We start from the raw sequence: 24,868 nt of genomic DNA, 5'->3' as shown, positions 1-24,868 counted from the left end.
CCCCCCCTGCGGGCTGCGGGGAGGGCGCGGTGCTGCGGGCCGGCTCCATGGCGCTGCCCGGGGCCGTACCACGGCGGAGGGGCGGGGAAGGGGGGGCGGGACCACGGCGGAGCCTGCCCCAGCCTCGCTGCCTCCTCCCCCGGGGGCTGGGAGGTGCGAGGGGCAGGTGGAGGTGGCCAGGGGCTGAGCCCTGCTCCTGCTGCTGGTCCTGCTGCTGCTGCTGCTCCTCCTGCTGCTGCTCCTCCTGGTCCTGTTGCTGCCATTGCTGCCATGGAGGTGCTCTGCATGCTGCTGGCCTCCACCCTGCTCCCTCTCCTGCCCCGTGAGTACCGGGGGGACGAGGCACAAGGGTGGCGGGTCCTCCACCCATAGCACCGGGGCAGGATGGTGGTCATCCACGGCGAGGTGCCAAGGGCGAGGGGATCCCAGCGCTTAGCCACGGTCCCACCCCGCCTCCTCGCAGCCTCCGGAGCCTCCGTGCCCACCCTGGCGCCGCCGTTGACCATGGTGGTGGACGGGCAGCGCCGGCAGCTGGTGGTGTGCGTGGTGAGCGACGTGCCGCCCGGCTCCGGCGACGCCGTCTGGATCTCCAGCGGGAACGGCAGCGCCCTGCAGTCCTTCACCTACGGGGCCTCGCCGGAGGACGGCGGCACCGTCTGCGCCGTCTCCATCCTCCCCGAAAGCCCCCCGCAGGGTGGGCTGCTGGCTTGCCACGTGGGGCCCAACAGCACCGCTCCGGCACGCAGCTCCAGCCCCGTCCCCATCACAGGTACGGGGTGTCCCCGCTGCCCGGCTCGGTGGGAACGGGGCTGAACGAGGCTCCCGTGATGGTGGGGTGCAGGTGCGAGGCCCCGCGGGCGAACGTTGCCCTCGGTTTGGGGCGCAGGAAGGGGTTTGTGGCCGGCCCCGATGTGCACCTGCAGCCACCTCCCCAGCTGCTCCCCGTCCCGCAGGCAGAGGTGAGGAGGCAGAGCTGTGCCCCAGCACCGCGATCGGTGAGTGCCCGGCCCCAGTGGTGGCCCAAAAATTCACCGACAGGGAGGAAACCCCGCTGGGAGGGTGGAGGCTGGGGTGGGAATGGAGGTTGGGGTGGGGATGGACTGGGGAGGGGGTGAGGAGGCATTAAACTGGGTTCTGGTGGGGGTGGTGAACGTTTTAGGGGTGGAGGCTGGGGGTTGGAAGCTGGAGATGGAGGCCCAGAATAGAGGCTGGAGATGAAGGCTGGAAATGGAGACTGGGGATGGAGGCTGGGGTTGGAAGCCAGGGATGGAGACTGGGGTTGGAAGCTGGCAATGGAGGCCCAGGATATAGGCTGGGGTTGCAGGCTGGAGATGGAGGCTGGAGATGGAGGCCTGGGATATAGGCTGGAGATGGAGGCTGGGGTTGGAAGCTGGAGTTGAAGGCTGGGGTTTGGAGGCTGGAGATGGAGGCATGGGATAGAGGCTGGGGTTGAAAGCCGGGGATGGAGGCAGGGGTTGGAGGCTGGAGATGAAGGATTGGGGTGGAGGCCTGGGATGGAGGCTGGGGTTTGGAGGCTGGAGATGGAGCCTGGGACAGAGACTGGGGTTGGAAGCCGGGGATGGAGACCCAGGATGGAGGCTGGGGTTGAAATCCATGGATGGAGGCTGGAAATGGAGACCGCGTCAGACCCCAGGAAGCCCACAGCCCCCACAGCCTGGAGGCCACCCGCCCAGCCTCGCCACACTTCTGGAGGCCATGTGGGGATGGTGCGGCCCCCCAGCCTCCTGTGGGAGCTACGTTGGCCTCCCCTCTTCCAGGGCCTCGTGCCTGTGGCTCCGCCGCCCTGCTGGCGGCCGCCCGAGTGGTGCTGCTGAAGGTGGCGCTCCTCGACGCCCTCCTCACCTCAGCCATCATGGCCCAGGGGTGAGTGCCTGGGGGGGGGGGGGGGGGCAGCACCCTGCTGGGTCTGGGGGCGCCCCCAGGGGACGGGCAGCGAGGAGCCCCCCCGGTGCTGCAAGCACGGAGAGCCCCCTTCAAGGCTGGGGGGGTTGGGAGGGGAGCGGGGTCCCCGCTGCTGCAGGGGGGGGACCCCAAAATCTGGGGATGGGGAGGGTGGGTGGGTGTGTGGGGGGGAGGTAAGGGCACTGCCCACACTTGGGGCCCCTCCATCCCGGGGGCAGGCGGTGGGCGGGGCTTGTCGTGGCGCGCGGGCTGCGATTGGCCGGGCGCGCCACGCAGCCCGGTCGGATTGGCCGTTGCCGTGGTTACCGGGGCGAGGCGCGGCCGGATGCGTGGCCCCGGAAGCGGAGCCATGGCGGCTGTGGCGGCGGCTGTGGCGGCCGAGGGCCCCGCCGCGCTCCTCCTCCTCCTCCTGCTGCTGGCGGCGGCGGGCGGCGACGACTCGGACTGGGTGCGGCTGCCCAGCAAGTGCGAGGGTGAGCGGGGACGGGGGGGGCTGGGCGAGGGGGAGGCGCTGAGGAAATAAAGCGCCGCGGCCGCCTGACGGTGTCCTGAGGGAAAATGGGGGGGGGGGGGTGAGGGGGGGGGGGCGGTTGGGCCCTGCCCTCACACGGCCCCCTCGGGGGGGGGAGGCCTCGGTGCTGTGGGGAGGGGGTGGGGTGTGCCGTGGGGCTGCTGTGGTGCACGGGGAGCCTTCCTCATCCTCCTCATCCTCATCATCATCCTCCTCCTCATCATCATCCTGAGAGATGAGGCCGTGGGTGGTTGCCCAATGCGGCTCTGAGGGGCTCCCGCAGGTGGAACTCTGCCTCCCGGCCTCCCTAACGTTAGCACAGGGATTTGGGGCTGATTCGGGTCTTCCCCTTGCTTCAGGGGATCTCAGCACAACCAGCTGAGGTGCTGCTGTTTGCTTTTTTGGACACCGATGGTGTCCGCTCTGCTCACATCTCCATCCAGCCCTTCTCCCAGCACTCATTCCCCAAGCAGTCCCGTCCCCGGGAGCCCCGAAAGCCTCCAACCCGCCTGTGCTTTCCGCCCCGCAGTGTGCAAGTACGTGGCGCTGGAGCTGAAATCTGCTTTTGAGGAGACCGGCAAGACCAAGGAGGTGATCGACACCAAGTATGGCTTCCTGGACGGGAAGGGCTCCGCCGTCAAGTACACGCAATCGTAAGTGAGAGCGGGGCAGGGGCTCCTGCTTCATTTGGTGCCTGCAGAGCCGGGGCCTTGCTGAGCCAGCAGGTGAGCTGCATGAGCCTAAAATGCACCAGGGCTTGGCAGCGTGGGCAGCACGGCCTGGGAAATGTGCCTCCTGCTCCAAAAAGGCTCGGCCCCACACCCTGGCTGTTCCTGGGGAGCAGCACCGAGCCCTTCCCCTCCCTCCTGTCTGTGCAGGGACATCCGGCTCATCGAGGTGACGGAAAACATCTGCAAGAGGCTGCTGGATTACAACCTGCACAAGGAGAGGAGCGGCAGCAACAGATTTGCAAAGGTGGGGGCAGCCGTTCAGTCCCTTGCCTCCCCGCACACTACTGGGGCACTGAACTGTGGTTTGTTCTTCCTGTCCTCTGGGTCCCTAGCCAGCCATCTGCACATGAGGCCTCAGAAATTGGGTCTGGGGGGGGGAGATACACACCCTGTGCCTGTCTGTACCCCGGGCAGCACTTTGGGGACAGAGCAGGAGCTGGGCAGGGAGCATCACCTTATAGGGCGGCTCTCTTTCCCCGCAGGGCATGTCGGAAACCTTTGAGACCCTGCACAACCTGGTGCACAAGGGGGTCAAGGTGGTGATGGACATCCCCTACGAGCTGTGGAACGAGACCTCCGCCGAGGTGGCCGACCTCAAAAAGCAGGTACCTGCCCGCCGGGGGCAGCCCGCAGCAGCTCTGCAGGCTGGGGGAGGATCTGTGGGTGCTGGCAGGACCCGGCGCCCTGCTCCCACCCCCCGTGCTGGGATCTAGGCTCTCCTTTCTCTGCTAGTGCGACGTGCTGGTGGAGGAGTACGAAGACGTGATTGAGGACTGGTACAGGCACCACCAGACAGAGGATCTCTCCCAGTTTCTCTGTGCTGACCACGTGCTAAAAGGGAAGGATGCGAGTAAGTCTTGGCTGCTCCCAGGGGTGACGGGCACGTATAGGGCAGAGCGGGGCGGCCCGATGAGGGTGCGGGGAGCCCCGCTTCTCCCTCAGGGCTTTGCTTCTCTCCCCAGGCTGCCTGGCGGAGAAATGGACCGGCAAGAAGGGCGACTTGGCAAGCTTGGGGGAGAAGCCGAGCAAGAAAAAGAGCGGGAAGAAGAAGAAGAAAACTGTGAAGGAGCAGAACGAGGGCATCGAGAGCCTCTCCGATGCAGGGGCCACCCTGGAGGAGCACGGTGTCCAGGAGGAGGCCCCGCTCCCCCACAGCCCTGCTGACGAGCTGTAGGCGGGGGCTGGGAGCCCCGAGGCATGGTGCTCACCCCAAAAGTACTGAAGGGGAAGGGGTTTGCTCCACACTGTGGGGCCACGGCCCCCGGCCAGCCCTGGCATGGACTCACCAGCCCCTGTAGGCTCCAGCGAGCCGGGGCAGGGGGCAGTTGTGGCAGACTGAGAGGTACGGACTCCGATGTGCAGGACGAAATGAAACTTTATTAGGCGAGTGTGCTTCTTTATATTCCCTAGGTACAGAGGCCGGGCATTTTCCGGTACATGTATTAAAATACATAAGAAAATCAACAGCCATACTGTGAGTAGCTTCAACAGGTGCATAGCCCAGCTTCCCAACCCAAAACCACCCAAAAAATTGTTAATCCATCCCCGCTCACCATCCTGCCTGAGTTTATCGACCCCCTCCCTTCCTTTCTGGATGCTTTCATGAATGGACCCGGGTGTTCCTCCCCACGCGCAATCCCCACAGATGAAGATCTCTGAGGGGAGTGCTGAGGGCACGTTGGTGGAGTGGAAGATGTTCGGGCTGGCACAGTTGCACCAGGCTGTGCTATTTCTATATATTGATAGAGAGGAATTAATATTTTGTGCTAGAGGTTGATTTTTACCAGTGTAATTAAAATCCAAGCAGCTGTCCATTTTGATGGAACCTAAAAGGACGGCGATGGCTGTTGTGATGAGGGTCGGGCCCATCTTGGCCCTGTATCTCATTTCACCGAGCGGAATGTCGGAGTTTACAGCGACGGGAAGGGCGCTGTGCAGGTCCTGTGGAGCCAAAACTGCCTTATCCATGAAAGTATTATTGTGACTCAGAGGATCCAGCACGGAAAGCCGCAGAAGCCTGCATTAAAGGGTTCACCTGATGCTGTTGGTGCCCACCTTCTGACATGCATCTGTCAGGCTGTAAGTGCAGGATGTCTCAGAGTTTTTAAGACCCGTTGGCAACCTGCATGAACATTTTCAACCGCCAGCCGTTTCAACAAAACTTCCCAAGCCGCAGCATGGTCTCCTTACCTGTAAAGGGCACCTACCAGCTGGTCCAGAAATTGCATACAAGACCCCTGCGGTCCTTGCTCTGTGCTGACAGAAGGCTGTGCAGGCTTTCCAGCATCTCCACGTAACCGACCACCCTCTGGTCATCCTAGGTTTTCGACTGCTCGTTGGCCCACTAGCCGGCGCCGTTGGCCAGATCACACCGTGAACTGAGGGGCTGTTGGAAGTATTTGTGCTGCGCTCTGACAGTTGTGCAGCGCCAGGACGTGCATTTCAGACACCGACTGTAAAAAGCTCACAGTGTATGGAGATTGTACGGTCATAGGAGCCTCCACCTGTCCCCTAGGCGTCTGGGTGGGCTGTTGGAGGGTACTGAACATCGATCGCCATGCTGTGAGCAGTCCCACTGCTGTTCTGTCACCTCATGTGGCTGAGTCCCGGAGTTTAACCTGTATTTGGACACAGGTCTTAAGGTTGTAGATTGAACCAGCCCTGACTGAATCAGTATTTTGGGGTCTTTGGCAGGTATAACTTTCCCATGTTTTTTTTTTTGTTTTGTTTTGTTTTGTTTTGTTTTGTTTTTTTGCATTATGGTTAACACCATTTCCTGTGCCTGGGCTGTTTTGCTCCCCATAGTCCTCGGCTGCTTCCCTCTGTCCCGCGGAAGGCGCTTAGCCGTGCATAAACCCTCTCCCTCTCAGCGACCCAAGTTCGCCAGGGGTGAGCGAAGTGCCCCGGGTGCCTTTTGGGGCGGATCGAGACGCACAGCCTCCGACGTGCTGCATCAAAATCAAGCTTCAAGGTTGAAATCAAGCAAGACAAGCGCGCTCCTTACACACCCTAGGCGCAGAGGCGGGTTAACTTCCCACTTGTGCCCGCAGGAGCTTTTCACGGTGCTTTCCGCAGGACCTCGTGCGTGTCACGCACACCCTCAGCGCTGCTGTTTTCATGGCAGTACTCCTCCTCCCTTACTCCTCCCTTACTCCTCCCTTACTCCTCCCTTACTCCTCCCTTACTCCTCCCTTACTCCTCCCTTACTCCTCCCTTACTCCTCCCTTCTCCCGTGCTCCTCCCGCCTCCTCCCACAGCTTCCAGCCCCTCCGTTCCCCCCGGCTCCCCCCCTTGGACTCCGCAGCCCCCCGCTTGGCTGCACCGCAGGCGTCGGCCCCGACCCCGCCACCCGCGGGCCGTGGCGCGCAGCCGGAGGAGCGGGCGGCGCGGATTGGCCGAGAGGGCCGGCGGGGGGCGTGGCGCGGGAAAGGGCGCGGCAGGCGATTGGCTGGCGGCGGGGGGAGTGCGGGGGGCGTGGCGAGGGAGTGGCGCGCCGGGAGGAGTGGCGCGCCCGGCACAGGGGGGAGTGGCGCGCTGCGAGCGGGGCCGAGGCCGGAGCGGGGCCGGGACCGGGACCGGAGCCGGGGCCGGGGCCGGAGCGGGCGGCGGGATGGTGGACAGCGTGTACCGGACGCGGTCGCTGGGGGTGGCGGCGGAGGGGCTGCCGGACCAGTACGCGGACGGGCGGGCGGCCCGCGTGTGGCAGCTGTACATCGGGGACACGCGGAGCCGCACGGCCGAGTACCGCAGCTGGCTCCTGGCGCTGCTCCGCCAGCACCGCTGCCGCTCCGTGCTCGACGTGGCCTGCGGCACCGGGTGAGGCATCCCCCCTTCCCTCCCCAAAGCCCTCCGAGCCCTGCTGGGCGCCCCCCCTGACAGCCGTGTCCCCAGGGTGGACTCCATCATGCTGCTGGAGGAGGGCTTCCAGGTGACCAGCGTGGACGCCAGCGACAAGATGCTCAAGTACGCGCTGAAGGAGCGCTGGGAGCGGCGCAAGGAGGAGCCCTTCGACCGATGGGGTGAGCTGGGGGAAGCTCGCGGGGTAAGGGTGGTGTTGGGGGGGGGGGGTGGGGGGTGGGGAGCTGCCCTCACGCGTTCCCCTGCGCTGCAGTCATCGAGGAGGCCAACTGGCTCACGCTGGAGAAGGACCTGGAGAAGCCAGGGGACGGGTTCGATGCTGTCATCTGCCTGGGCAACTCCTTCGCGCACCTGCCGGACTTCAAAGGTGAGGCTGGGAGGGGTGGGAGGGCTCGGGGAGGGGTCACATACCCACCTCTACCCCTACTCACAGCCCAGGAGGCTGAGAACTATCCCTAACTCGTGGCACGAGTGGGTTAACCAAGGCGGTGGTGCTGCGTCGCCAGGGAACGTGCCCAAGTTCATGGCACGAGCGGGGCCACCAGGCCCTGGGGTGGCGGGGCTGCGTGCGTCGGTGTCGCGTCCCTGGCAAGGCTGGAGGCACACCCAGACTCGTGCCACAAGTGGGGCTGTGGGTTCCCTGCGCTGCCCCGGCGAGGCTGAGAACGTGCCTGAGCTCATACCCTGGGTGGGGCTGTGGGTTCCCCGAGCTGAGAGCTGGGGGGTGGGAGGGGTGCAAGGATTTGTGTACGGGTGAAATGAGGGGGGTGGCGGTGGTCCTGGGGGTACGAGGGCACAACCCCTGCCTGGGGATGCCGCGGTTCCCTCCGCAGGGGACCAGAGCGACCACAAGCTGGCCCTGAGGAACATCGCCAGCATGGTGCGGCCGGGGGGCGTCCTGGTCATCGACCACCGCAACTACGACCACATCCTGGCCACGGGCTGCGCGCCACCCGGCAAGAACATCTACTACAAGGTGGGCAGCTGCCCGACCCTGCCCTTCCCCAGGCCCCTCTGCCCCAACCCCGCTCCCCAGCCCCTTCCCCATGCCCCTCCTGTGCTCCCCAGAGCGACTTGACCAAGGACATCACCACCTCGGTGCTGCTGGTGAACAACAAGGCCCACATGGTGACCCTGGACTACACCGTGCAGGTCCCCCCGACGGAGGCGGGGGCCTCCCCGGAGCTGAGGTGAGAGGGGGCCACCAGGGCGGTTCCTGGTGGGCACCGAGCCCCCCCCCAGCCTCACCGCCGTTGCCTCCTCGCAGCAAATTTCGGCTCTCGTACTACCCGCACCGGCTGGAGGCCTTCACGGCGCTGCTGAAGGGTGCCTTCCAGGGGAAGTGCCAGCACAGCGTTCTGGGTGACTTCCAGCCCTACACGCCGGGGCAGGCCCACATCCCCTGCTACTTCATCCACGTCGTGAAGAAGACGGCGTGAGGGGGCTGCCGAGATGGGACTGTGGCGGCGGAGAGCTCCGAGCGGCTCTGGGGACACGCAGGGGGCTGGGGACATCGCCGCGAGCTGCCTGGGAGCCCCCTCCTGTTAATTAAGAGCACCTGTGAGAGCTACTGGAGCCTGTGGTCCGTGTGTCCGTGTATGGGGGATCTGGGTACCCAGGGCAAGGACTGCCAGACCTTAGGGGGAGCAGAGGGGTGGCACAGGCACAGCCTCACCCCCCTCTCTCTGCTCCTTGCTGCTGCCAGTCACCAAGTGGCCAGGGTGAGCTGGCTCCTGGGTGGCTGCACATCCCCACCAAGCCTCCAACCCCCTTTTCCTGACACTGCTCGCAGCCCCGATCCCTCGGTACGGCTGCAGCCCCCTCCTCACTTGCCCTGGGGAAGAGGTGGTGGCCACATCCAGCAGCACGGTGTGGTCACGGCCAGCTCTGCCTGAACACGCTCAGGAGCCAGAGCAGCTCAGCTGGCGGTCACGCACCACGTGCCTGGACCAGGATAAGGTCCTCACCAGCCACACGTGGCGCAGGGACACCGCTGGCAGCAGTCCTGGTGTGGGCAGCACCAACACCCCGCGGGGCTGGGGCGCTCACGGCTCCCTGCTTTACCCTGGGACTGCCCTGGAGCTATGGGAGCAGCTGCAGGGAGCTGGCAGACACAAGGCAGCTGCCAGCCAGCTGCCCGACACACACAACTCAAGCGTGGCGGTTATTTGGCACCCTTGGCAAAGGCCAGGAAGCAGCGCACGTGCGGCAGCGAGGTGAGACAGGGCCTCGGGGGTGTCTGGTCCAGCTCACGCTCAGCGCAGGTTGGCTTAGATGGGGCAGCTCCAGGCTGCTCCAGCCAGGGGTTGGGGTGAGTATTTCCAAGGCTGGAGGCCCCCTCTTTGCTGCGAGAAGTTTTTCCTGGTATCTAGTGGGATTTTCTCTTGCTGCCACTTGTCCCTGTTGCAGCTCCTCCAGGAAGAACGGGGCTCCCTCTGCAGGCAGCAGCAAGGTTTTCCTTCATCTTCTCCAAGCCCCACAAGGGTTGGTGGCCCCAGCCATGTGCCTGCACTCCCCGTTCCCTGCCGGACGCGGGTTCCTCTGGGACACCCAGTTCTCCCAGGGGCTAGCAGGGACTGTCCTGAGCACCACGGACAAAGATCTGAGGCCAGGCAGTGCCGCAATGGAGCAGAAACCTCTATTTATTTACGGAGACCATGTCAAGGCCAGGCCCGTGGCAGCAGCATTGCCTCACGTCCTACAAGTGACTGCCTCCAGCCCGCGTCCCGCTGCCAAACTGGGTCCAGTTTTGGCCTCGCTCTGCTGTCCTGGGACACCCCCGTGCTGCCCACACTCACCAGACTCAGCTTCTCCCCTGCCTGGGGTCACCCTGGCCTGTTCCTGGGTTCTCCTCTACAGCTGAGGGATTGCTACACAACCCACCACCCGGGGAGGCTGAGCAGAACAGCGCCTGCACACGGAACTGCACGGCCACTTTTTCAGCCCAGCTCAAAAAACGGGGTCCACCAGCAGGGCGTCTGTTTTCAGCCCAGTTCTCTCGCACCTTTAGCGCATCCTCCCCTCGGTTCCTCCAGGCCCACCTGCGCTGAGCGTCAGCAGGCAGCAAACTTCTGCTGGATGTGTCTGTACCTGAGCAGCTCCTGCTCAGACACCGACGGCTGCAGCCTCGCAGCAGCCTGCAGGAAGTCTTCCATGGTCAGGATGAGAGCGGAGCTCTCTGTGTCCAGCCCTGCGTGAGACAGAGAATGGGAAAAGACTGAGAGCAAAGCGCTAGGGCGGCTGGCAAGATCCAGCATCCCTCTCTCCTGCCAAGGGAGGGAAATTGGCCTGGAAAGAAAACCCGTGCCTCTCTTTCCCCCCAGGGCCAAGCACTGGAGGTGGAGATGCTCACACACGTCGAAACTGCCTGCCAGTAACCCACAGCCCAGCGCTCAGAGACAGCCCCAGAGCCTCCGAGGCTCTCCTCCCGAAGCCCAGTTACTGCCAGCAGCTGTAACCGCCCTCCCTGCCCCTGAGCTGGGCAGCCACAACGCCTGGGATGGGCTGGGGTCGGGCTCCCACCTTCCTCGATCCATTCCACCTTGCGTTTGACGGCGCACATCATGGCATCCGAGCACAGCGCGTAGATGTCTGCTCCTGTCAGCTGAGCCGGGCATTTTTCTAGGATGCTGCTGAGATTCACGGAAGGATCCAGTTTAAACCTGCCAAGAAACGAAGCCACACGTGTCAGAGCCACAGGACAAAAATATAAACAGTCTGGTAGATATGCAGCAGCCAGAGTGACGGCGCAGGAGGAATCAGAGGCCACAGAGTCACACCCCATGTTTAGCAACTTCTGGACTCTGCTCCGCACGCTCCAAAAAAATCAAAGGGCTTTGTTTGTTTGTTTACGTTTGTTTGGTTATTCTATTTTTTTTAACCACAGTCACTTCTCTTTGAAACATCCCCACAGCGAGGTCCTCTCTCCTGCTAAGCAGGATCAAAGGCAACTTCAAGTCCTCACTCAGGGAAATTAAACGCTCTGCACACCTGGGAACAGCCTGCAGCCAGGGCTGAATAAGAACACGCTTAATTACAGACAGCAGCAACCACTGGAACACCAAACCATCCCATCAGAGCCGCACGGCAGACAGCAGCAAGCCTCCTACGGCACGAACGAGCGCACAGCTCTGGAGGGCACGGCTGCCAAACCGCACGGTGTGAGACGATGCTTGCAGCCCGCCCACGCCCTCAAGTCTCCTGTTAGCTTGTCCTCGAAAGGAGCAGCGATGACAGCGACCCATGACACCAAGTCCCTGCTAAGGCAGATGCAGAGCATCTGTTCTGCTGCTCACCCAGCTGTTGAGGTGTAACTCCACACCCACATTGCACAGCTTGCTCTTCTGCCTCCAGAGATGCTCTCCGGAGCTCAGAGAAGCTGGAGAAGCAGCCAAACCCTGCTGCTTGGGGTCCCACACAACCAACCAGTGTTTTCTCTGGGAAACAGAGGAACATGCACAGAGCATGAGCTGAACAGCACCCCTCAACATCACAAGACAAGAGGCAGTATGATGGACAGAGCTGCCTTCACCCTCGGCTCTGGAAAAAGCAGCTGATGTGCTTGTGGAAGTCTTGTAGAAAGCAACTGGGACCTTCCTGCTGTGTTGGTGCACTGCAGCCTCACCACACGGCCAGGATCCTCAAGGAAGGGCTGGCTTGCTCCTAGGAAAGCTGCCACCCACTGCAAGGTGGTGGAAAGGTGCTGCAAGAGAAGAACAGCATCACTCACTTCCTGGTGACTGCACTCAGCACCTGCAGCTGGGACTCCCGGTCTTCATTTATACCCACATACACCAGCTTGTCAAACCTGTCAGCAGAAAAAAAAAAAAGAAAAGAAAAGAGGTGGTCAAGAACAGGCCCAGAAACACCTGCCACTGGTGCTCAGCCCTGTGTACCAGAACTGAGAGGTGGTGGCCCTGGGGCAGCTCCTTCTGCTGTCAAGTCCACGGACAACAGACTTTGAGGGTGGCAGAGATGCTGGAGGTCAAGGTTACTCTTCAGAGGGACCTTGGCAGGCTGGAGAAATGGCCTGACAGGAACCACACGGGGTCCAGCAAGGGCAGATACAGAGCCCTGCCCCAGGACAGGCAAACCCCAGGTACGAAGACAAGCTGGGAGAGAGTTCTTCAGAAAAGACCCTGGGGGACCAAGTCCTTCCACCAGTTTGGTGCCACAGCGAGACTCCTACTGCCCTGCTCTGCTGCTGGGGCAATAACCAGAGTAGGGGGGGAAGTAACAAGCACAGTAGCTTGTGCTGCTGCTACAGCTATCAGCTCAGGCCTCGTGTCAGCTGCCAGCCTTCCCCAGAAGCCAGGGCAGGCTTTAGGAAGAGTCCCTGTTTGGGGGGAAGGTGGCAGAGACCCAGCTCAGCTCATCACCAGCTGAGGTGCTCTACAGCCCTGCCCTGAAGTGAGGCAGGGTTGGAGGTGATGTACCTGCCCGGCCGGAGCAGTGCGGGGTCCAGGAGGTCAGGCCTGTTGGTGGCTCCAATGACGAACACCTCGCGGCTGGAATGAAGGCCGTCGAGCTCAGCCAGGAGCTGCGAGACAACTCTGCAGGGAACAAGATGTGACATTCACAACTGGGCGCTGGCAAGGCACTGCTGTCACTCCCAGCCACCAAATAAAAGAAAGAACAGGGGACACCACTAAAGCTCCACATCCTGGGCTTCACCTCCTACTTCTCTTCCCTAGAACAGCCCAGACACAGCTGCCCAGACCTCCCTGGGCACAGCCAGCGATTGTGTGGGCTCATTGCAAAGTCAGCACAAGCCCCTGGTACCAAGACAGTCCTTCCTACTTGTGCTTGGCTCTGAACCCTTCCAGGCTGGCTGCACGTGCTTACAACTTGCTATCAGACGCTGGCAACACAGACCAAACATAGGCAGGCACGCACGGCTAGGGATCGGATTCCCCACACAGATGTGCTGGTCAATCCCAACTCTCCCTGCTACGTGGTGCTGCCCAGCAAGCTCAGCTGCAGGGCTGCCCTGTCAGTCAGTGCTGGGGACTCCCTGGTGGGCCTGCGATGCTGCTGACCAGTCCTCAGGGCAGCAAACAGCACACGGTGCTGATCTAGTTCTGCAAACCACCGGGCTGAAGGACATCTGGCAGCAGAGTACTGCAGTGCTGAGCAGACCTCCTGGCATGGGGGAATCTCAACCAGTTTCTGGCATCGCCTGAGCCAACCAACACAAACCAAACCCAGCCCCTTCCAAAGCAATTGCTTTGTGTGCATGAAGACGGGCACTGTGGGCACATGGTGGCACTGCAGAACCCCTCCTGGATGGTGAGAAGGCTGGAGAGGGACTATCAGCTCAGCATAAGAGCCCTGGGGGAAGTCGCCCTGTTTCTGGGCATTGCCAAGCACTACGTGCTTTGCTTCTACCAGAGGCAGCTGAAAGGTTTCCCACCGCGAGGCAGGGGTGTGAAGGATGGCCTTGGAAGAGGCCAAAGGGAACAGTTGGCAGCCACAGAAGCAGTTGGAGGAGGCTCAGTTTTAACCAAATGTTTGCACAACAAGCTTGGGCAATCAGGAATCTGCTGCAATGCAAACAGCCGTACTATGAGCCTGAGAGGAGACAGGCCACGCACAGGGTTTGAAGGGAGCAGGAAGGGAAAAGGGAGATAAAGAGCTGGGATGGACTCTGCCTCGCTGGGCCACCCCGTGCACCTCTAGCTGAGGCAGGCATGCCTGCTCTCCCAAGGACACGCCACGCTCACTCACCTGTCCATGACACCCCCAGAGTCTCCACTCCGCCCACGATTTGGGGCCAGGGAATCCAGTTCGTCAAAGAAGATGATGCAGGGAGCAGCTGCCCGGGCTCTGGCAAACACTGGGAGGAGACAGAGAGCACACGAGATGAGAAAAGCAGGAGGAGCAATCAACGGGACCCAAGTGGAATCACCAGCAAGGAACTGAAGAGCTGTGGATGGAAATCAGCTGCCTGCTGCCTCACCATCCCTCTACTCCTGCCAGAGGGGCTCAGGGAGAGCCAGACTGGGCGTTAGGGACTGCTGGATATATGCCCTTGCTGCCTGCTGTGGATGGGTGTTTGAAAAAGCGGTTTAAGCACTCCCCCTTCCCTCTGGAGCCACAGAGCAGCCCCTCTGGCCACGTGCAGGCTCAGGACGCTTCCACTCACCGTTACGCACGTTCTCCTCGCTCTGCCCCACGTACATGTTGATGAGCTCCGGCCCCTTCACGCTGCAGGGAGAGAAGGGAGCTGGTTAGAGCAGGGCCAGCCAGCGCTAGGAGAAAGCCAGTCCTCCTGCAAGGCTCTTCACCTAAGGAAGGTCATGGTGCACGTGGTTGCCACGGCTTTTGCCAGCAAGGTCTTCCCTGTGCCGGGAGGCCCGTAGAGCAGCAGACCAGAGCGGCACAGACCCAGCGACAGCAGTTCTGGGTGCTCCAGGGGCAACTGGATTGTGTCCAGGATCTCCTTCTTCACCTCATGGAGACCACCAACATCCTGCCAGGACACGGAGGGGATCTGCACAAGAGGGAGAGTCCCTGTCAGCACTTCTTCCTGAGCCTGCCTGTTCAGCTCTTGCTCCAGTCGTCAGCCTCTCACCACACTGCCCAGCCACCTGAGATCCCCCTAGGGACGCATGGGGGAAGGCTGAAAGAAGGAAAAATGGGCCTAGCAACTTGTGTTTAGGGCACTTTGTCCCCCACGGTGCTGAGACTGAACAAGGGCTTCACAACAGAGTGACAAAACCTGGGCTACTAACAGCTCTGTCACGTGAAGGAGGATGTGAGAGCCAGACAGCCTGGAGGACACTGCAAAAAACTAGCTGCTTTTGAAAAGGGACAAGCAGGAACAAAATTCATGGGTTTACAAGTAGGTAGGGATGGGGCCAACTGCAAGTATGCAAGGGAGGATTGCTAAGCGAGGAAAGACAGCAAACTTGAGAGGGGGGAGCCATGCCACTTGTGTTATTTTATGCTCAAAGAACCTCGGAGGAGGATGCTCTGCGCAAAGCCTTTGAAATAGCAGGAATGCCACAGCCTGGGTGACAGATCCCCCAGAGCCAGAGCAGCTCTCGTGGGAACACGCAGAGAAAACAAAGCCCCAGCACGCTTCCCCCAGCTGCTGGCTGGGTGGTGAACAGGTGCCAGCACAACCGGGGAGTTTAAAAATAGGCCACAGGGAAATTCTTTCCCCCCTCCTTTGGCTCCCTCCCCTCCTTCGGCTCTCCTTGCTCTGCTACTCGAGATGTTATCGCGCTTTTCCTCCAGCTGTCCAGCAACTCTGCCGGAAAATCAGGTCTGACAAGATAAGGATTTCTAGAAAAAAACCTTCTAAAGCAAAAGATCCCAGGCATCCTTCCTTCACCACTGATGAATAGAAGAGCTGCCTTCTCCCCCACGCTCCTGCTGATGCTGCCTCCCTAGAAAAAGCTCTGCAGACATCAGCACGAGAGCTGGAAAACTGCAGGGTCGTTTTCAAAGGAGAACATTGCAGCGGTAGGACACGCTGCAAATGCTGCTAGCAACTGAAGTTTGAAACCATTTTTTTCTCAGAGGCTCAAGCTGGCATCCCATTAACTGCAAAAAAAAATAAATTGTGTGACTAACCAGAAAAAGCAAGCACGGAACCGAGACTTACATACGTTGAAAGTATCCGTGTCTGCTAATGGGCTTCTTGAACCCCAGCCAGTAACTAAGAAATCGATAACGGATTGCAAAATGCAAGCAGAATTAGCTTCCATTCACACAGCCCGCTGCCGAGCATGCTCTGTGGTTAGTATTTGGCTTATAGTGAACTTGGTAAACACACCTCGAAGCAGAGCTCGTTTGGTTAATTCCTTAATTTATTAGATACCGAGCAGCCCCAGAGTAGCTCCCTGCTGACAAGAGCAGCGAGGCGACACCTCGCTCGGGCAGGACTGCAAATGGGCAGCTGGGGAAGGTGCTGGAACAACTGCTCTGAGGGCTGTTTCCAGCCCTGTGCTGAGTGCAGTCGTCTGCACGTGGGGGCAGGGAGAAGAGGCTCTGATCATTTTGCTTGGTCCTGGCACCGTGCTGCCCAGCAGAAGCGGTCACCCCAAACGCTGTTTCCCCGGTCACGAGCCACCAGAGGCAGAGCACGTTCCTCCCCAGGAGCTGACTGCTGGTTTTCTCTCACCCCCCAGTCCCTCTCCCTGAAGGATCCCCAACTTTTCAAACCACCCGGCTCTTGGAAAAGCCTGTGCCAGCTCGAGCCATGGCCAAGGCCATGGATCAAGTTTAAAGCTTCTCACACGTGGGGAAACTCCCTCTGCAGGGAGGAACCTCGCCATGTTCCTATATGCCAGGCAGCTGGAGAGACCCCAGTGAGGCAGCAGCCTCTTGAGAGGCTCAGCAATGCAGCCTGGCACCCCTACTGATGAAGCTGTCTCCAATTAGGGCTGCAAAGGGCTTCCCTGAGCAAATCCAAAGCCAACGGGGTCCAAAAAACACACCTGGACTGTTTTTCATGGCTTGGGGAGTACATGGAATGAGACAGCAGGAAGCAACATGCTCGGGCACAGCACAGGTCTGGCAAAGTTTGAGAGAAGCATCTTGAGCCACAGAGAGAGGATTTTTAGAGAAACAACCCCCTCCTCTGCCCCAGCATCCTACCTTTGGGGCGCCCACTGCCTGCGAGTGGGCATCGTGCAGCTGGTCCAGAGCAACGCTGAAATCCTCCTCAAGCACTGGGAAGCCAGCAGTGCAAAAATCCCTCTCTACTTCTTCACTCAGTCCACCCGGGAAGCTGGCAAGGAAAGAGAAGGGAAGGGCTCAGGCACTGCCCTGCTCCCAGCACGGCCGGGCTCGCTGCATCCCCACCCTCCCCGCCTCCTGCCAAATTGCCCGGGCTACCTCAAGGCCTGGATGCGGGTACAGGCAGCCCGGCTGCTGTGGGACAGCAAGGCACAGAAATCCCCCAGCACAAAACCCTGTGAACGCGGAAACAAAGAGCATCAGTTCAGTCCAGCCAGGCCATAAAAGGTGTATGGGAAAGGTTCCCTGCGGAGCTGTACTCTGAGCTTCTGTGCTTTTGCTGAAGGCTCTGATTTGTCTTTTGTTTTTTTTTTTTTCCTTTCCATTTTTCAAATTGACTTCTAGCAGAGCAGAGCATCAACCACCCCTCTGCAAAAAGCGTAGATTCCTCAGACACCAGAAATCTGCTCTGAAGACTGATGTCTGAGGACTGGGGTTAACCACTGAAGAAACTGACTGGGCTACGGGATTTGTCCCTTTTCTCCCATCCTGCCATATCACGGGGCTGCCCCCTGCCACGTGTCGCTGCGGTTTCACTCACTGCAGTCCTGCGGGCCAGCTTGGCGAGGTTCACTTCTTTGCCCAGAGGAAGACTGGCGGTCAGCACGCTCAGCATCGACCTCCGCTGCTCCTCGGAAAGGGCTTCCATCTTCACCTCATGAAGGAAAGCGGTCTGCACATCTGTAGGAACATCCTGGGGTCTGCAGGTTGTGCCGATCACCAGGACAGGGTGGCTGTTGAAAAAGGGGGGCAGTGAATGGTTGCAGCTCTGTGGAAACCTTCCCCTCCCCACTGCTGTCACCCACATCACATCACATCACCCTCCAAGAGTTGCCTTTCCTCTGAGAAACGTGCACCACGTACCAGCCAAGCTCTCCCATATACCACTCTCCTCCAGCTTACCCGTGAACTGCTTTGTGAGCTCTGCCCCCAACTCAAGGCCCCCTCAAGTGATGTCTCAGCTCTTCACCTGATGCCTCCCTCCCTGCTCCCTGGGATTTCTCATCTGCTGAGGGATTCTCCTGGGGTCTAGCTCTGCAATCCCAGCAGAACAGCTCCGCAGACCCTGCGCCCTTTGGCATGCCTCACAACTACGCCAGCTTTGCTCATCTGAATAAACTCAGAAACCAGCTCAAACTTGGACAATAAGGCCCCCTGAGCCCCCCAGCCTCAGAGCTGGGGCCAAATGACATAAAAAAAGTAAAGGAAACAATCATCCTGTGTGCCCAACAAGGTCCGTACCTCAGTGCTGGGTCTCGATCCAGAAGCAGCTGGCGCAGAGTAGCGATGACCCTGGCGTCCTCTCCCAGCATGTCCCGGTCCCTGCCCAGCAGCTCTATGTCCTTCAGCAGAAGCACGCAGGGACGGAACTGCTGGGCCTGGGCGAAGGCCACCTGGATTTTCTCCTCCGTGGCTCCACTGGTGTCACCGCACAAGCTCACGCAATCCACCTGCAAGACAGGCCACACAACGCACGGACTGCAGGGGCTGCAACGTGGACAGCCCGGGGACTGGGAGCAACGCTCGCTTCCATGGAGCCTGCTGTGGGCAATCCGCAGCTGGAAGGGGTTTTCGGGAGTATCTGACATGCAGAAAAGGCAGTTTCCTGCTTCTCTGCAGGAGGACGGGGGAGCAGGAGGGTCTTGGCTGAAAGAGCTGAGGACGAGGGAGTGGAGAAGTCAATGAAGGAGATGTCACGGCTCAGCCAACCCGTGCCGGAAGGGAGGGGAGAGCTGTGGAAGAGAACAGGACAGGGAGAACAAGGCGCCTCGGAGGAACAGAGTAAAGAGCAGAGGGGAAGGCTCAGGGCACTATTCAGCTCAGTGCCACGCAGGCTCAAAGCGCAAGAGGGAGGTAGAAGGTAAAAGGAGAAAAAGAAAAGTTGTGGGTGGCTTTACACTGTTTTCTAGGCAAACACTGCATGAAGTCATGGAGAGGCTGCTGGTGAGCCCTGGAACAGCAGCTCCAACACTGCTGCGAACACACACTGCTGCCTCCTGCTGCTGAGAGGTTTTGCAGAGAGAGGAGAGGAAATCTGCTGGTTGTTCTGCGGCACTGCCAGAAATCTCCAGATATGGCTCCTGCACACTGAGAAGCCAGAGGTTTAGCAGTGGATCCGTGACAAAACTCCCTACAGGACAGATTGCTTGGAACAGGAGATGGTGCTGGACAACAGCCAGGGCTTTATCTGCCTCCCCCACTGACCCACTGTTATGGATTTACTCTCCTAACTGCTCTTCTCTGTCCAAGTAGTGCCACAGTTTAACAGGACACAACTTCTAAGCAAAAGAAGAAAACCCAAATATCCAAAATGCTTAGCTTGTTTTCTGTGAGTTTAACAAGACCCACACGAAAGGAGTAAGCTTATGTTTTCCTTCCACAAAAAGGAACCTTCAAGGTCTCTTCACTCTAGCTTTCTTCTTCTTCCAAGTCCTTTTAGAGTTTGGGAAGCTCTTAGAAAAGTCACCCTGCAACTTCCAAGCCCCTTACAAATATAAATCTATAGATTCAAGGAGATTAAAGAATTTGAGGAATACATCCAGACTCTCAGAGTGAAAAAAGGAGTGCGCAGAAGGAAAATGGCATTTTTAACAAGTCAGTGAAGACTGTGTTTGTGTTCAGAACTCTAAGTGCTGTTCAGAGACACGGGCTAGACCTCATTTTGTCCATAAAGTTTACCCAGTGTAGCTGCAGCTGTGAAAACCTACCAATGGCTGTACTGGTACAGACCAAGAGTCCACTTAGCCCACTATCTTGTCTCCATGCACGGCCACAAGTGGCTGCTTAAGAAAGAATAAGACCAGGGTAAGCATTTACAGCCCCTCTGCCCTTTGCTCTCCATGTACGGAGAGCAAAGCCAAAGTTTTCATGAAGCCACTGACATAGAACAAAAGTATTGATCCTGACTGCTGACAGCCAGCTTGAAATCCAACACTTTTCTTGTAAAGCTACCTCCAGAAAATTTTATCTGGCATCTTACTGCTCAGTCACTTTGTCTCATTCAACCTCTCCTCTAGCCCAAGGACAGTCTGTCCATCTGTCTCCTCGTACCTTTAATGACTTTGTTATGAACAACCACCAGATCTCAATTCATCCTCTTTCCCACGTCGTTTCTCAATATCCTGCACAGCACAGCTCCCAGTCCAGACACCTGCAGAGCTCCCCTGCTGATTGTGAAGGTACATCAGCTACCATCAGCTCAGACTCATCGGACCATCATGTCCCAAACCTTTAACCAGCATTATATCCAAGCCAGGATCTTCACTCGCATCTCACCGCCACAGTTTCCCAAACAGCCTTTTCAAATCCCAAGTAGACTATCAGTCACGCTCCCTTCACCACATGCTTGTTGTAACACTGTAACACCTTCAGTAACCTCCTGAAGGGTTACTGGACAGGGCTTGGCTCTGCAGGAACTACAGGGATTATTTCCCAGCAGCTCACACTCATCCTAGTCTTTGCTAATGCAATCCTTCACTCTAACCTCAGTTTTGTGTCCTTTGAAGGATGTTTCTTGTTTCCTTTACCCTCCTGTTCATCTGCTCTGGCTTCAATTCACTTTTCTCAAGCCCATCCCTGTGTGACCTATGCAGTCGCCTTGTGTTACAGCACGCTGTCCCTCATTTGCTTCCATAGCAGGACTTCTTACCTTGGCCAGCTCTCTTTTTCTAAACAAACCTCGTTTTGAGGTCATTCCCCTTTCCAAAGCCAAGCACAGCAATGGAAGATGTGGGGCCTTTTGTGTCCTCATGGATGGATTCTCAGTGAACAGAAGGAAGCCCACTTACAGCACAGCTCTTCTAAAGGCAGTGAGATGTTGAAGCAGACCTGGCACACACGTTGGTATCAAACCGACGGCCACCTTTCTTTTGTAGGATTCCTGCCCAGCTGGGGAAGATCTCAGTGTGATCTCTGCCTCACTCTGCAACATGCTTTTTATCACGGACAACTGCAAACACCCGGTGACACTGCAGTTCCTGCCCTCATCACCTCCTCAACTTCTGTGTTTTCACTTGGTGCCAGCCTCTGGGGTACGGTTCCAACTCAGTGCCCTACCCAATGATGTGAGATCCCCTAAAACACCACCGTGTGCTGCTCTGTCTGTAAAGTCAGTCAGACTCACCAAAATAACAGTTATTAAAGAAAGGTACAAAGGCAATCTCTGGGCTTTATAGAATCATAGAATCATCAACCAGCCAGAGGAGGAATTACCTTGAAGAGGTGGAGGTTGAGGCAGCTACACGCAGCTCTGACAGCCATCAGCTTCCCACTGCCACTTGGTCCTGAGAGGAGAACGCTGCCCACCCTGCTCAGCGTGGTTGCCCTGTAACACAGAGGCAGTTCTCCCAGTGACTGGGGAGCAGGGCCCCAGCTCTCCCGAGGCGTGAGGGAAGGGAATTTAACTCACTGACTGTTCAGGTGAGGCCGAAGTGCATCGCAGAGATCCTTCACAACATCAGAGAGTCCAGCAGGAGACAAGCTGCTCCAGAACTCGTGACTGTTATAGGCTGGGGCAGATGGGACAGCACTGTTTGTTGAGCCCACCTGTGAGGAAAACAGAACAGCAGCTGAGAAAAGACAGCTACCAAGTGAGTCTGTCCTGAAATGCCCTTCCACAAGAGCAGGGGAAGCACAAGATTCCACAGGCACATTTGGCATCCATAGAGCACCCTCAGGCTCAATACACCCTCCCTGCCCTCCTCTAACATCTTACCAGATACAAAGAGGTGTTCTGCGTGTCCGCCAAGTAACCCTCAGACTGCTCGCCTTCCACCATGCCTAAAATCTTCCTCACTTTGAAATAAAGCTCTGGCCACCTACAGGAAAAACAAGCAGTAAGAATCATGGAGTCAAGATCCGGAAGACAAAGCATCCATCAGCCAAGAGCCAACTGAGAGGCAAGGGTAGGCAGAGAGACTTTTGCTTCCTGTCTGGCTAGGCAGACCAAAAGGACTGTCAACAGCTACAGCTTCCCCTGGTGGCTTCAGCCCACGGGTACTGCTGGACTAACTTCTCATTTTGCCTTCTTCTCAGAAAGAGCAGTCAGGCACTGGGACGGGCTGCCCAGGGAGGTGGTAGGGTCACCGTCCCTGGGGTTGTTAAAGGAAAGGCTGGACCTGGTGCTTGGGGACATGGTTTAGTGGGTGATGCTGGTGGTAGGGGGATGGTTGGACCAGATGATCTTGGAGGGCTTTTCCAACCTTAACGATTCAACAATAATCCAAGCAAAACATTTCCTTCTTCCCCCAAAATAAGAGGCAGAAAAACTGTCAGCTCCAGAGACAGGTAAGAGCGGAATCTGCTGTCTTGTTTCAAGAGAATCAAGAGTGGAGAAGAACCTTTTCTCTTTAGTATTCATGTGATAGCACCGTAGTTTACTGCCACCTACCTAAGGAATTTGTCTGCATTTACATCTAAAAACTCAGCATGCCCAAACGTTGGAACACACAGGATGTCTCCCTCCTGGACAAGCCTACAAGAAACAACAACAAAACACAGTTTCAACACTGAAAAACAGTAAATTCTCCTTGCATGTCCTCCCCATACCACGTCTGTTTTTACAGAAAAGAATGTCACAATTTATACCAAATCATTCCTTTCTTGCATTCTAAAACCAAAAATAACCACTTAAAGATTTGGCATGCATGGGGTGAGAGTAGCTGCAACCAGACTACTAAAAGGAAGATACAGAAGATGAACACTGGCAAAGAGTGTCACTTCCTGACAAAGTCACCTTCTTGTGCCTGGCTAATTGCAACAGCAGAAAGCCTCATAACGAGGCTCCTGAAAAGGCTTGGGGGCAGGTTTCACAAGCAAAGACTACAGCACACCCAGCTTCCCAGTCACTGATCTTCACTCAAAGCTGAGAACTGGGGTTAGGGACATGCCCCAGAAGGGAGGTTTGCAGGCAGTCCTTGGGAGCCTTTGCTGTTGGATGGTAAATTATAAGGAAAGAGACTTAAGGGTGACTTTCGAGGGACAGGACAAGAGATGCTGCTTGGAAGTGAACCTGTGTGAACTCATGGGGAGTAGATGGTGCAAATGGACATTTGGAAATACTCTCCGTTAGCATTCTGCTATTGGTTATGCATGTAATCAGCATGTATTGGATCTGGATGCCACGAACATACAGTGAGGGTGCAGCTCACAAACAAGACCCCCCAGGAACAGAAATATGTGGCTTTTCTGTGTGGCTCACCGGGGCGTTTCAAAGTGCTTGTAGAGAATACGGTCATAGACTCCTCTGGCACTGTAGGCTGGCGAGCAGACAATCTCTACGTGAAGCTCCTTGGCGAAGGGCGGCACGGACAGCAAGGACTGGCTTCCTTTCCCTTCCGCAGCACCAGCCTTTCCTTCGTACCTCTGTGGCAGGACATGGGACACCATGAACCACCCCCAGCTCCCTCCTCTGCTGTCCCCAAGCCCACCACCCCGCAGCACTCACCTGCAGACAGAGGAGCCCACCACCGGCAGGATCACATCCCAGGTTGAAGGCGAGGGCTGGAGCCAACAGTGCGGTGCCATCGGGGGGCTTTCTGCGGGCAGCCCGCGGGTACTCCCAGGCGGGCGGGCGAGCCAGCAGCGCCGCCAGGTGCTGCCGAGCCTCCCCCTCTGCTCGCACCCGCACCCACTCCCCGTGGAACAGCCCCAGGGCCAGCAGCCCCCTCCGGCTCACCCACACCTCCGCCCCTCCACCGGCGCCACCACCGGGGGGCGCAGCCTTTAGGCGCGGCCCCTCAGCAGCCCGGGGGCCGGCGGCGAAGCGGGACACGAGCGGCGGCGCCGCGGGGCGACGCCAGGAGGCGACACCACCCCCGGGCGGCGGCGGAGGGGCCGCGAGGGCGACGCGGGTGGCGCTGCCCAGCAGCCCCTGCAGCGCCGGCCGAGCCTCCAGCACCAGCGGCCCGGGCCCGGGGCCTGCTCCCGGCAAGGCCTCGCCCCTCCTCGCCAGCACCGCGCCCCCCGCCGGCCTCCCCCCCCCCCCCTCCTCCTCCTCCTCCTCCTCCTCCTCCGCTTACCCCCGCCGCCGCCGCCAGCAGCACCCAGGCGAGCGGCGGGGGGCGGCGCAGCGGCCACACGGCCACCCTGCGGCCCGCAGCCAGCCCCAGGCGGCGCAGCAGCGCCCCGCGGAGCCACAGCTCGGCCCCCCGGCGCCCCGCCGCCTCCAGCGCCACAGCGCTCAGCAGCACGGCCTGCGCCCCGCCGCGCCCCGCAGGCCGCACGGCCAGCACCAGCCCTCCTCCTCCGCTTCCTCCGCCTCCACCGCTGCTCCCAGCGCCCGCCCGGCCCCTTAGCGCCGCGCACAGCGGCTCCGGGGCCAGCAGCAGCGCCGTGACCGGAGCCAGCTCGGCCGGGGGAGCGTCCAGCGGCCGCAGCACCGCCACCGCCATGGGCGCCGCCACGACACCATAGAGACGAGGGGGGGAGGGAGGGGGGGGTAGAGCGGCCGCGCCGCGCAGGCGCACAGGGGTCGGGAGGCCTCGGGGAATGGAGGGGAGGGGCAGAGCGGCTCGCCCCGGGTCATAGAGTAGCTGGTACCATAGAGAGGGAGGCTCCTCGGTTAGAAATTCAGTAAAAGTTCGGAAATTCACCACAATAAACTCATCGCCTTCCCCCGCCCCTTCTCCCGCAGAGTCATCTGGGTTGGGCTGCCACCCGCGCGATCACCCAGTCCAACCTCTGACCAGACACCACCACCCACCCGTATCACTCATAGCGCTAACCGCTAACCACATAACCCATGGCACCAACCTCCACATCTTAGACTTTTTTTTTTTTTAAAAAAAACACAACGTCTTTTAAAAACCCCCTCTGCACACAAACCGCAAAATTTCTTTTATTGGTGATGCCAAGAGGTAGCTACCATTTCATAGCACTAACTCCAGATATCATAAAAGTTTAATACTTCTCTTTATTTCAGTGGAAGAAAATTTAGGCTCTTTATTACTATTATTATTACCATTCTTAATATTACTAAACGTTAATATTAATAAATTACTATTATTAGTAATAATATAAAGTAATAATAATTAAACTCATTTATAAACAAATCAACTGCATGTAAAAAGTATGCAAATACTTGCTCTCCAGAAGTCTG

General features: G+C 58.7%; 3 protein-coding genes across 4 annotated transcripts; 2 read left to right on the top strand and 1 right to left on the bottom strand.

Moving 5' to 3' along the window:
- The first annotated feature begins 156 nt into the window (after positions 1 to 156).
- On the top strand, positions 157 to 4,629 carry CNPY3 (canopy FGF signaling regulator 3). 2 transcript variants are annotated; one of them, XM_068675753.1, is made up of 7 exons: positions 157 to 322; positions 464 to 769; positions 2,964 to 3,087; positions 3,313 to 3,409; positions 3,648 to 3,770; positions 3,898 to 4,015; positions 4,128 to 4,629. In XM_068675753.1, exons 1-7 carry the CDS (start codon positions 271 to 273, stop codon positions 4,337 to 4,339), a joined length of 1,032 nt encoding a protein of 343 aa, XP_068531854.1. In that variant the 5' UTR covers positions 157 to 270; the 3' UTR covers positions 4,340 to 4,629. The 2 variants fall into 2 exon arrangements, with proteins under 2 accessions (XP_068531854.1, XP_068531853.1); XM_068675752.1 differs by lacking the exons at positions 157 to 322; positions 464 to 769 and adding an exon at positions 2,134 to 2,396.
- Positions 4,630 to 6,675: 2,046 nt separating this feature from the next.
- On the top strand, positions 6,676 to 8,598 carry GNMT (glycine N-methyltransferase). The gene is made up of 6 exons (XM_068675751.1): positions 6,676 to 6,981; positions 7,057 to 7,184; positions 7,277 to 7,390; positions 7,857 to 7,999; positions 8,092 to 8,213; positions 8,291 to 8,598. The coding sequence occupies exons 1-6, from the start codon at positions 6,776 to 6,778 to the stop codon at positions 8,460 to 8,462; spliced, it is 885 nt and encodes a 294-aa protein (XP_068531852.1). The 5' UTR covers positions 6,676 to 6,775; the 3' UTR covers positions 8,463 to 8,598.
- A 1,049-nt stretch (positions 8,599 to 9,647) lies between these two features.
- PEX6 (peroxisomal biogenesis factor 6) lies at positions 9,648 to 24,195 on the bottom strand. The gene is made up of 18 exons (XM_068675755.1): positions 23,790 to 24,195; positions 23,216 to 23,758; positions 22,970 to 23,133; positions 22,160 to 22,243; positions 21,485 to 21,587; positions 21,179 to 21,315; positions 20,983 to 21,094; positions 18,013 to 18,221; positions 17,312 to 17,504; positions 16,870 to 16,946; positions 16,630 to 16,762; positions 14,310 to 14,515; positions 14,168 to 14,229; positions 13,750 to 13,858; positions 12,459 to 12,575; positions 11,753 to 11,830; positions 10,546 to 10,685; positions 9,648 to 10,213 (listed from the first exon to the last, which is right to left on the bottom strand). Exons 1-18 carry the CDS (start codon positions 24,159 to 24,161, stop codon positions 10,077 to 10,079), a joined length of 2,976 nt encoding a protein of 991 aa, XP_068531856.1. The 5' UTR covers positions 24,162 to 24,195; the 3' UTR covers positions 9,648 to 10,076.
- Positions 24,196 to 24,868: the final 673 nt, after the last annotated feature.

This window comes from Anas acuta, chromosome 3, assembly GCF_963932015.1.
Source record: "Anas acuta chromosome 3, bAnaAcu1.1, whole genome shotgun sequence".
Lineage (NCBI taxonomy): Eukaryota > Metazoa > Chordata > Aves > Anseriformes > Anatidae > Anas > Anas acuta.
This window is presented reverse-complemented; position numbering and strand designations above follow the sequence as displayed.